Below are 12530 nucleotides of genomic sequence, written 5' to 3'. Positions count from 1 at the left end.
AAGCAATTGCTTCACTGGAGTGTCTCTTATGCTTTTTGCAAGAGATCTTTATTTGTTAATTGTCTCAAAGAGAAAGGAAGATAAGAGTTTTGAAGCATGGAATGGATGTCGCTAGGTCCTGGGATTTTATTGCCAGCCTGGTAATCTTTACGATTGATTTAAAGAACCCTCTGCTGGAGTCATGTTAAAACAACATTGATTCAGCTTTGATTTTTTATCTTAGTTGTTATTTCCTAGGGCTGCAGTCAGAAGTTTGAAACCGTGAACGCAAAGGGAACCCAGGAAGGAAAGAGATAAGCTCCAAGAATTATTACGTCTAAGGTCTTGTCCTTTCAACTCCAAGTGCTGCTTTTGAGGTTTGACACGGGATTTCCGACTCAGGCGCTGGCAATTCTGTTACAGCCACATCACAACTGCCAGGAAAGATGTTTCATTTTTATATTTTCACTGTTTTACCTACATCCTTGCTATCTGGTTTTCATATAAGACAAAATTAGCCGTAGAGACATAAACGCCAGGATTTTCCAGATATCGACAGCTGTTCTGGACAGGTGAAAGGGATCAGGTCCTGATTAGCTGGAAGTCATATTTTGGTGAATATTCTGTCCCTGGTTGCAGCAGTTGGGGTCCCCCGCCTGCGTGTTTCTGTATGAGCTCCCGTGGTGGCCACACACACAATGGAAGCTGGTTTGGACCCGCGATCACAGAGCAGATACGGGTTAGAGTCACTGCTCCAGAAGGAGCAGCACAACCGTTACCTGGCCATATAAACCAGGCGAGCAAAAATGATTTTCGAGCAAAAGATCAAACGACCTCTTCAGCTGTTTCTATAAACCTCCTTGATTTGCTTCCACGTAGCAAGACGTTCTCACTGCTGCTTTCAGAGGAAAAATGAGCAGCTCCCATTTGTCTGACAAAGTGGTTCGAATAACTTCAATTCTCTGGTAATGGCTGCTATCAAAATACCTAAAATGGAAGGATTCCTTTTTCTGTGCCTTCACATTACAGCGAAACATGGTTTCAATTAGGGCCATTCTCCACTTTTTTATATTCACTTTCTATGAGCATTCAGTCACTTGGGTCCCGATTCATGAGCTCACTGAAGCACATGGTTTTTATAAACGTGTTGAAACGTAAAACTGGATCATTTTGTTCTGAAATGGTACACTTGAGCTCACTGTCACAAATATTCAACAAAAAGGCAAAGATTTATCTCAAACGCTGAAGTATTCACCAAAAGCAACATTCAGTTGTGCATTGGGTTGTAAAATTCACAATCTGCAACCAATGCTGCATTTATTTAGTTAGGCCTTCCATAAGAGACCAGCTGTCTCCGTTCACTAAAACGCTTAAGCATATGTTTAATTTTAAGAATATGAATAATTCCATTGATATCAATGGCACTTGCTTACACTTAAGAATATATTTTGCTGGGCTGGAGCCAGAAATAGTGCCATGTAATGCCAATAAAGCACAAACTTCAATATTTCTCTAAGTGCTTTCTGGGACCAATTGAAAAATTAATCAATGAAGAACTGTAATGTGAAAGTGTAAAAATTAATGTATGTGAGATTTTGCTGTTTACTCTCTTAATATTGCCACAAGAGCGCTGCCAAGTCAAATCAACCCCAAATCTGTGAAACAGAGCGAAAATTGCAACAAGTGGAATTTGTTCTTCATCATGAATCATCCTATTGGGCTTAAAGATTTGTTCATGTAACATTGAATAGTGTTTGTGCTCCTTACAGAAAGACATACATATAAAGACAGGGTCTGACCCTACAGGTACCATTCAGCCCAGAGAGCCAGTCTGGTTCCAAGTGGATGTTTGGAAGTGAACAGGATCTGATCAGTAACAGCCGGTACAGCAGAAATGTGCTTGAACAAGGGGGACATTTAATGGCCAAAATAGCAGAGAGCAAAAGGTTGCTAAAAACATGATTTCGCTCTCCTGCTTCCCGTGCCTTCCACAAAACTCTCTGAATTGCTCTGTTGGAAGGAAGCAGGAAAATTTCCAGGCACCAAACACTTCAGCAATTTGTATTTCTTTGCATAACTTTACTTATCACAAATCCAACAGTACCGATGTCACCGGTGACCTGCATGGACCTGGGATTATTCCCCTTATTCCCCTCGGATGGTATCGTCACATAAACAGCTATATATCCATATGCAAATGATTGCTGTTTTCAAGCTGTTCGCGAGCGACCTTCCACACTGCCCATACGGCACAGTAATATGTTTGCCACATATCTCAGATGTTTCATGACACATTTCACGCATATATTTAAAATAGATTTCAGAGCATATAAAAATGCACAGGCAACGGAAGAAAATGGCCTGCATCTGCAGCGTTTACATAATGCATTTCAAAATTGCATGAAATGTGTCCAAATTGATTGTATTCTTCATCTATCTAAAATATTGATGGCATATAAAATGCACGTGTAATGGATTCACTCATGAGCGTGTATTACAGGCCTTATTTTGATGCTTGAGTAACAAAGGGAAAGAATTTGTTCCAGCTCTGCCTGCACAGCGCAGCTGCAGAGACAGTTCTCAGTTCTCCCTGCATTGGTCAAAACGGTATTTGTCACATGTTTATGTCACTTTACACTCCAACCTGACTCCCTCGAAACTGCTCTGGTGGGGCCTTTATGCAACAAAACCAAGCTCCAAGGTGTTTGGGACACGCTGCGCTGCTGAGAGGTGACTTTGCCGCAATCGATCAGATGTGTTGTTGTTTCACGGGTAGCGGTATCAGTGATAACGATTAAGTTTCAGTGGGACAGATTTCAGCACGGCAGGGCAAGCCAAATTCCCAGAGTCAAAGGCAAGTTTGCGTAGCCCGTGCTGCAGCGTGGGGGATTATCTGAGCCACTATCGTACCTGAGCTACTGAGATTAGAGGTGGTTTGCATACATTTACATATGTGGCAACCCTCCTCCAGTTGCTGTGCAGACAGGTGAAAGCTCATTTCATATAATTCTAAGCTGTTTTGCTGGAATTTGTCACGAGCGCAGCTGACCCAGTATCCACAAAAATCAGATAATTAAACTAATGTGAGAATTCTGGGCTCTGAAAAACTGCTTTGCCAGCGCTGGGATGTCTCACGATCTGCTCTGAGTATAGAGAGGATCAAACCACCAGACTGGGTAACCTGCTGATGTTGGATATGGCCAGTTGCTCTGAAAACCACCAAGCTGACTTTACTCGGGTTGGAAATCGCAGAAACATCAAGAGGAAAAGGTGTCACACAACGTGAGTCAGAGCTCAGGATGGTCAGAAACACGGCAAGTGTGAGCGTGCGGTCACCAGACTGCAACGTTAGAGCCATCAGAACCTCCAGGCACTGGGAATGCCTTGGGAGAGGCTCTGTCACAGTGTATTTGTTTGGGATAGTAATTCCTACTCCCTTTTCTGACTCCTTTCAGCCCTGAAAACAATTCAGAACAGGTTTTTTGGTGCTGGTCAGACCCCCCTATTGATCTCCTCCTCTCATGTCCTGTTTTTCAAGTTATTTTTTCCCCCATCTGGTATTTTTGAGTGGCCTAAAGGTTACCCGTCTAGGGTGCCAGTCACCTCTCTCTGAGCACACACCTTTCAATGAGCTGGGCATCAACCTAAAGAAGCCCCATGCAAAGCAGACCCAAATTTCAGCAGTGAATCTCATCTCCTTCTATTATAGCACAATTGTGTTTGCTTCAATGGGCGCGTAAGGTGCCTGGGCCCATCTTCTGCAGCCCTTGGCACTTCTGCCAGCAGCTCATATTGAGCATCGGACAATCCCAGGCTGTGAAATGCCCTTTGTGGCACGTCCCGCCGGCTGACGGGTTTGGCACAACACCCAGCGTTACATCACTTGGCCAAACGCGACCTCTGTCTGTAAAGTACAAGGGAAAGGTATCGTCACCCGCCGGCTGCTCAGTAACCAGGCAAAATGAATTGATAGGTGTCAATTCAGGCAGTAGCTACGTTATAATGCCAAGCTCACCTTTGGTGTTAATGAGGCCCCCTCATTAAGAGCCTCCAGCGGCAGGGTCGGGGGCTGAATAGAGGCAGAATCCTTTCCCACCCAGAAAGCTGGTCCTTCTCATTCAGAATTGAAGCACGTTGGCGGGGCAGTTTGAGGACGCTTGTGCTGCCCATGCTGCATCTGCGAGGGACATGACGTATTTTGGTGACTATTCATCTGGCTCTTTTCACCAGCACTAAATACAGAGAAAGAATAAAATAAATTCTTATTGTGTTCCCGCTTACTAAGAAATTTTTCCCTCTTCCTTCTGGTTTGGAGGGTTATTGTACGTTAAAAGCCTTTTGCATTTTTTCAGTAGCTATAGTATGCTATAATTTAGATTTTTCTCAGGCACAAAAGAACTTAGTTAAGCTAAACTGTATTACAGTGTGGGGTTTTTTTTATACTAAGTCCTTCATTAATGAAGGAACTAAAGAATTTCCAAGCTGTCTGTAATTTTTCCCAGATGCAGCTAGTAGTTGCTAGGAGTATCTTTTTGGCAATCAGAGTTCTTGGCTATTAGCAATCTGGACTTTCGCTACACTACCCTGGCATTAAATATGTGCTGTGAATACTGTAGCGTGTAGCGTGAACTGGAGAAGGAGGGGAAGGCAGACAACAGGTGAAGCAAAATCATTTTTAGAAGAACAAATATTGCGAGGATTAACTGCTGATTTGAAGGAACTTGCCTCTCTGCAGGGATCCCGAGGCTGATTAGCAAACCAGGAGCCTTGTTACACCAGAACAAGCATCGCTGTGGAACTAACTCGCTCCTGCTCACTCACAGCCTCTCTCTGTTCAGGATGTTTTCCAAGGTTGTACGTAAGGACATGACACTTGTTGGTGAATCCATAGTAAGTTGGTAAGCCATAGTAAGCCTCTTATTACCCGAAATATCATCAGTTCTTTGGTTCCATGGCAGGTGTGTCCATCTCGGAGCTGCCACAGAGTGTTCGGCTCATCGGACAAGCTTCACAAGAGGAGGTGATGATCACCAGAATCATTTTGCAGCTGCAAAGAGAAGGCAGTGAAGTGACTTACACACATCCAGGGGAGAACGTACGGCTCTGCCCACTCAGTCGTGTTGCAGATGGACACAAAGTGGAGGCATAAATTTTCTCAGAGAAACTCCACTCAAAGGCAAGATTTGTGTCTTAACCTGTAAGTCCATGGGTTTATTACAAGATCGTTCTTTTTCTGGGCTGCCCAGCTCTTTAGGTGTTTGTTGGCTGACTGGTGTCCAAGCCCCTCAAAGCCCAGACTGACTACAGAACTTGGGGTCTTCAGTTCAGAGTGGCAAAAGTGAAGATGTAACTAAATAAGTAATGAGAAAATAATAAAGAATTATGACAAACAGTGAAACAAGCTTTTTTCTCTGGTGATAGGAAGGACAAGCAGCAAACATCCAGATGGACACATATAAATTGAAAATACGCCCTTGCAGCGCATGTACCAGCCATCCCCAGGAGCGGTGCTAAACCTACAGGAAAGTACTTTTGCTACAGTGTTTTTTCCACTTGATTTTCCACCATCCATAACTCCCAGGGGACAGAACCAACCCTTGGAGCAATCTCCCACCATGGGCCAAGACAGATGAAACACACAGGTTTCAGTCCAAGACAAGGATCTTCGAAGCAAGACTCTGGAAAGAAAAAGCCCCCAAAACAATTAGGGAGAGCTGTGGTGCATATTTGAATATGCAAATCAGCTGTGTTTCTCATCCATTGGCACTGGCCCTGCTGTAGATGGCAGCAGCACGGCAGCGCTCTGCCAGCGCACAGTGCCACGAAGAAAGACGCTAATTGGATTTGCAGGCGCTTATTGCAGAACCCAGAAGTTGCCGGAACAGATATAAAGAACCAGGAGCTCAGCCTGCGGCTGCCTTGGGTGCCAAGGCCTCAGCTCACAGCTCGTTAGCTTGAGGTGGCCCCGCAAATCCAAAGGTTTGGAGGTGCCTGGGACACAACGCGCTCTTGTCGAGCCTGGCAAATTTTCTACCCTTGGCCGTGATTCTTTTTCTTCTTTTTTGGGGAGCTTGAAAAGAAAATCAGGGTGAAGCTTGATCAGTCCTTGGACTGGAAAGCATTCAGACCTGGGAGCTACTAGTGGAGCAAAGGCTGGCTACAGGAATTTCTCTCCTTTTTTTTTCCCAGTTGAACGTAAGGAGCTACCGCAGCACATTTAAACCAATCCACTTGCACGGCTTGTCCCAGCACTGAGCCCCTGCTCCTGCCTTGGAGCAGTTGTCGATATAACAATGTGCACCCCAGCATCTCCAGTATAGCTTAATGGCCACATACAGGGCTGCACGCCTGAGGTGCTGGGGAAGCCAAGGTGCCCGAGTGGAGATTTCCAGTACCTGGCTTGAAAATACCAAAGTTCTTGCTGGGATCCCACCCCGGGCCATGGGGCAACAAAGGCTGGAGGATCCACGTTGTCCAAAGCAGCAGAAGGAAATACCGTGTGAAGCGGGAGGACAGGCCAGGTCCTGCACGGGGAGAGCATGAAAACAGCTGCTAACACCAGGCTGGGCAAAAACGAAGGTACAGAAAAACAGTCATTGATGGGAATGAAAATTAGAAGCAAATTCTAATGATGTTTCAGTGTGCCAATGCAATATCTCTTGCACAAGGAGGAAATTCAGCAGAACACGAGTGGAGCCAAACTTGGCAAAAACACAGACATTTCCAGAAAAAAGATAACACGCAACCACCAAGGGCTGTGACGAGGCCGGGAGTGAAAAGTGAGGATTGGGAGCTCGAAAATAAAAAGATTTAGACCCAAGAGTCACGTGCATGGGAAAAATGTTCACAATTAAAGGTATCAATGAGAACTCCCAGAGAAAGAGGCCCCGTCTCAATGGAGAAGAGAAGAGACTGTCCGAGATGTCTCCTGGGACTGCATCAGAAACACGGAAAATGAAAACTGCAGCACTTAAAAGAATCCAAACTGGGCTCTTTGTTGTTGTTGTTAACTGAAGTGATTAAGCATTCTGCTTTACTAATATCCTCTATCAGGTTGATGAGGTAAACTGGCTCTTTAGAATGATTTGGGAACCGATTAATCCTTGCCCGTGGCCATCAGTTAGCAACACACACATCGTTATTGGCTAACATGCATTTTCCTGCTGCCTCACACAGATCAACAAACTATTTCAAACAAGTTGCGCGACTTAAAAATTCCGCCTTTGCGTCTAAAAGAAAATACACTCAGAAACAGTCACGAAATCGCACTCGCGACGACGGGTCCCGCGTTAATTTGAGGCTCACAAAATCGAGCGCAACAACTTGTCACTCGGGGCTCGATGGCAAGGTAAACAAAACCCACTTTTCAGATGCAAATGCCACGCTCGGAGTCAGCAGCGCTGCTGAGAAAACCGCGGTGGGTTTTATTCTATTTCGCAGGGCGGGCGGGTTTTAACGCCGCAGCCAGCGGCTCCTTTCTCAGCCACGACAGTGACCTCCGGGCTCGTCACCCAGCTGAGCCCGCGGTGATAACCAGCGCTGCTCTGAAGGAATCCCCGGCTGCATTTGCATTGCAAATACCCGCCGCTCCAGAGCAGCGAGCGGGATATTGTTTCCCCCTGGCCGCGAACGCCGCGCTGCCCGCGGGCTCCGGCGGGCGGGAAGGGCGGGAAGAGCGGGAGAGGAGAGAAACGGCGGAGAGGGAGGGACAAAGGGCAGAAATGGGAGAAACTGAGGGGAAAGGAGCGGGGTGAGGGGGGAGGTTGAGGGGGATTGAAGGAAAAACGAGGGCGACTAAGGGAAAAAAAAATGAGGGGAAAATTGAGGGGGAAAAGAGAGGGAGACGTGAGGGGGGAAAGAAACTGAGGAAAAATGAGGGAGACTGAGGGGAAAAAAAGAGAGGGAGACTGAGGGGGGAAAAGAAACTGAGGAAAAATGAGCGAGACTGAGGGGAAAAAGAGTGGGAGACTGAGGGGGGAAAGAAACTGAGGAAAAATGAGGGAGACTGAGGGGAAAATATTGAAACTGGGGGGAAAAATGAGGGAGATTGAAGGAAAAATGAGGGAGATTGAAGGAAAAATGAGGGAGATTGAAGGAAAAACGAGGGAGATTGAAGGAAAAACGAGGGAGATTGAGAAGTAAAAATGAGGGAGACTGAGGGGAAAAATTGAAACTGGGGAAAAATGAGGGAGATCGAAGAAAAAAAAAAAAAGAAAAATGTGGGAGACTGAAGGGGAAATGAGGGATATTGAGGGGAAATGAGAGAAAAATGAGGGAGATTGAGAGAAATGTGGGAGACTGAGGGGAGAATGACAGAAATGGAAAGAAAATGAGAGAGACTGCGGGCAGCTGGGAGGAAACGAGGGAGAACAAGGGGAAAAATGAGGGAGAATAAGAGGAGAAATGCACAACAGGCAAAAACGAGAGAAACTGAGAAATGAGGGATAAAGAAAGGAAAAGGGGGCACTGAGGGAGAATGAAGGACAGCGAGGGGAAAAATGAGACCGAAGGAAAAAGAGGGAGAACGAGAACTGAGGGCGAGCGAAGCCCGCCGGCTTCCTGCCCAGCCACTCCGGGCTGTACTGGGAGCTGTGGTTTCCCTCGGTCTCAGCCCATTTGTGTAGGGAATTATAATAAACGGGTGAAGATTCGCTACCGCCAGCGGCGAGGGAGCGTGGGCCGAGGGAGGGAACAGGGGCGGGTTGGCGCGGACAGGGCGCGCAACAAGGCCGCAAGCGCTCGGTCCCGGTTGGCGGCCGCGCCGCACCGGCCTGAGGGGCCGGAGACACGCACGGGAAAGGCGCCCGGGAACGGGCCGCGGGCCCGGCCACGCCGCAGCGCCGCGGGGAAGGGGGGCAGGGGAGGCGGTGAGGCCCCGCTCCCTCCACTCCCCGCTTGACCCAGCGCAGGCTCTGCCCCTAGCCACGCCCCCTCGGCAGCCCGCCCGCCGCCGATTGGTGGAAGCAGCCGCCCATCAGGCGGAGGCGGGGGAGACTGGCAGAGCCCGGGCGGAAGCCCCGCCTGCAGGCGTGAGGCGGCGCAGCTATTGGCGGTGGGCGGGTGCCTCTCTGATGGCGTCGGTTTCCGGTTCCGCGGGGCGGGCGCCGGGGGGGTGGCGGGGCTGCTGCCTGTGAGTGACACACAATGAGGCGAGCGGCGGCGGCGGGGCCGTGAGGGGCCGCGACCGAGGAGGCGGCGGCCGAGGCGGCGGGGAGGGGGGTGGGGGGGACGGAGAGCGGCTTCGCTCGTAGAGGGGGAGAAGAGAGGAGAAGGGGAAAAACACCTCCTCCCGCCGACCGGCCAGCGAACCCGCCGCGGCGGGAGCGAGCGAGCCAGCGGGGCCCGCGGCGCTGCGCCCAGCCATGGACAATCAGGTGAGGGGAGCGGCGGGTCCGCCCCGCCGCGGGGGTGGTGCCGCCCGGCGCTGCGCCGCCCCCCCCGCGGGGGGCAAAGCGTGGGGAGGGGCCAGAGGACCCCCCCGCATCGGGGAACGGAGGGGGGTGGTCTCCCCGGTGGTGTTGGGGGCATCGCCCCCTTAGGGGAGGTGCACCCCCCGGTCCGCACCTCCTCCCAACACCCCCTTTTTTTGAGGGGGGGTGCTCAGCCCTCGCCCCTTCATGGGCGGCCGCGCTGCAGCCTCGCCCGCGGCGGGGGGTGGCAGCAGCAGCAGCATTTCCCGCAAATTCCTGCCCGGGCTGCTGCACGGAGGAGGGAGGTGCCGGCGTTCCCACCCCCGGAGCCGCCGTGTGAAGGGTTAATGCCACCGGGAGAGTTGTTACCGCGGCGGGAGGGACGCGGGGCGGCGGGTTCTACCTGGGGGGACCCGGAGCTCAGGCCTTTTGTGTGCGGGTGAGCTGCTAACAGGTTACCTGCGGGTTCAGGAGGGTGAACCCCGCTATATCCTTTGAATAATCAGCCAAAGGAGAGCGGAGGGAAGCTGGTTATGGCTTTCAGGCAATTAGCACATCAAACAAAAAAGCCGGGGCAGGCTTCAGAATGTTTATTGAGAAGTTGAAAAGCAGAGTCCTTTGTATTATTACAAATTGCTTGAATAGGATCCTGATTTCCCTTTGTTGAGAGACACGCTTGGAAGGAAAAAAACCCTTCCATTTTCAGTGGAACAACTTTGTATGTTTGTTATGTTAGGAGATGTTATTTTCAAATGTGTTTCAACTTCTGCCTTAATTCATAGCGATTGTTAATTGGAGCGATATGTGAGGAGTATAGCAAGTACAACTTTCACTCTCAGTTAAACAGTTCTCTTTTATGTTTAATTTTGTTCTCTTCTACATAGTCCCATCTGTTTCGCAGCTAAAATTTCTCAGCCGTTTCAACTAGAAAGGCAGATTTTGTAGACTGACAGTCATTTGCACTTCTCTGGAGAGAGGGGTAGTAACTGGCAACAGTAGCACAATTTAAAGGGTAATTATGGAATCGATACCGTGAAGCTGCTGAACAGACTGGATCAGTGGATGTGAACGCTTGTGTGAACACTGTGGGAAGTACCCCAGATAAAGCAGACCCGCAAACACCCTCTGATGCGAGCCTGGGATTCAGGCAAGCTGTTTCCACATAATACTCCTCCACTGGAGCAGAGATTGCTGTGCTTTGAGTGAAACGTACCTTGCCTTTTTTTTTTTTTTTTATTCCTTAATACGACATAAAAGAACAGACGGCCACGTATCTTCATTTTTAGCGCGGGAGTGAGATGGAGCCAGCGTAGCTAAAGCACAGAATGGGGAAAAATGGCCTGGCAAGAGAACTTGCAGAGGAAGGTAACCCAAAGAAATGTTGTAGCAAAACAGGTGAAGCAATTAATTAGATGAGTTTGTCCCCGAGTCTTAGAATGGATAGGTTGGATGGCAGCTGAAGGTATTTTGCTATGAAGATAACCGCCTGAAAAGAGCGTGTTAGGGCTTAGAGTTGAAATTAGAACTGGACGGCAATTTGGGAGGTCGAGCTTTGATGTCTGGTGCTCTGCAGACCTCCTGTGTGATCTTTGTACAAAGAGAAGAATGCTGAGATTGAGTGACTTAAGCTTTTTCAGAAAGTATTAACCGTGCTCTGAAAAGCACATTTCGATAAATTGTCAGGTTGGATGTGCAAAATATATTTTTTTGAGCTTTAACCGTGGTCATACTCCTGGTTGTAATTTCTCAATGGGAAAATGAGGATAATAGTTTGCTAAAGATCTGTTTAGAGCTCAGGAAGCTTTCCCTTTCCATGCTCATTGTCTAACATCATGGCCTCACTTTGGTTCTGTGTCCACCTGTAATACAGATAATAGTGAATAATGTTGCCACTCAACAGTAAATGAGAACTGCCGGGAAGAGCAAGACACTTATTTTCATGTCTTAGGTGAAAAAAGGACTGAAAACCGCCCTGTTTTCATAAGCTTCCCGTTGCTGAAGCTGGATTTTATTTGCTTTAGGAGTTTGTGTAATGTATATGCACAAAATTAGTAAGTAGTTGGATACCTGAGGTGTTATTCCATCTCTACAAATTTTGCCCTAAGATTTGCTTGCTTTAACTTATGTCTGAATCACATTTGCCTTTCCTCTGTTGCAGCTGTTTAATTAATTTTCTTTCTTCTGACTGTGAAGTCTGCAATAATATGTGGATCTTCACAATTAACTTAATCTGTTTTTTAAGACACTTAATGGGATTTTTGTGCTTTGAGTGAGACACTGAGTACACCTTCTCTGTTATCCGCTGATTAGAGGAGGATTCAGGAGTAAAAATCGGAATTGGGTCATTTTAGCGTTGGATATTGTGCAGGCGTGTTCTATGTTCAACTTGGTCTTTGAAAGTGCCTTAATGGAATATATTTAAAAGAATACAAGGAGTATCATAGCTGTATTCTAATGGATTACCTATTCCAGAGAATATCATAAACCACCAATTCATGATGTAATTTTTCCTATTTTAAGATTAGTTTGCTGTGAATGCTGTAAGCTGTGAACATCAGGTTCTGTCCCTGACGCTTTCTAGAAATAAAGATCCTGCAATCAGGAGTCTGCTGGCAGTTGAGTTGATAGGTGAGGCAGATAAACCCATCCCTCTTTCAAAGCTGTTTTCTCTGCAATACTAATACTAGGAAGAAAATAGGTATGAAATGATCCTAGGAGCTATTTTTATGATAACTTTTGTTGGCAACGCTGTAGTTTTCAATGTGAGGCTAACCTCTCTGTGGAGGCTGTTGAATTCCTCCCCTGCAGTGATCCAGCATCTTCAGTTGGTGGGGCTCAGCGTTATGTGTTACATGTAAACGGTTTCATTTTCCTTCTGCTCTTACCTCTGTCCTGAAACAGTGCACGGTTCAAGTGAAACTGGAGCTGGGGCACCGAGCCCAACTGCGGAAAAAGCCCACGACCGAAGGGTTCACCCATGACTGGATGGTGTTTGTGCGCGGCCCGGAGCAGTGCGACATCCAGCATTTTGTGGAAAGGGTGGTTTTCCGGCTACATGAGAGCTTCCCAAAACCCAAGCGAGGTGAGTGCGTTTTTGAAGATGGATTATTAGGTCGTCTTTGTATGAAAGAGCATCGCGCG

General features: G+C 47.8%; 1 protein-coding gene across 2 annotated transcripts in view; it reads left to right on the top strand.

Moving 5' to 3' along the window:
- The first annotated feature begins 9141 nt into the window (after positions 1–9141).
- Positions 9142–12530, top strand: part of MLLT1 (MLLT1 super elongation complex subunit) — a 28628-nt gene continuing 25239 nt past the window's right edge. For both annotated transcript variants that reach the window (XM_082072265.1, XM_082072264.1), the window contains exons 1-2: positions 9142–9353; positions 12291–12471. In XM_082072265.1, the coding sequence (XP_081928391.1) occupies positions 9342–9353; positions 12291–12471 (193 nt within the window). In that variant the 5' untranslated portion in view covers positions 9142–9341. The remainder of the gene's footprint in view (positions 9354–12290; positions 12472–12530) is intronic.

Source organism: Streptopelia decaocto, assembly GCF_964273445.1.
Source record: "Streptopelia decaocto genome assembly, chromosome: 24".
In the NCBI taxonomy this organism is placed as follows: Eukaryota; Metazoa; Chordata; class Aves; order Columbiformes; family Columbidae; genus Streptopelia; species Streptopelia decaocto.
This window is presented reverse-complemented; position numbering and strand designations above follow the sequence as displayed.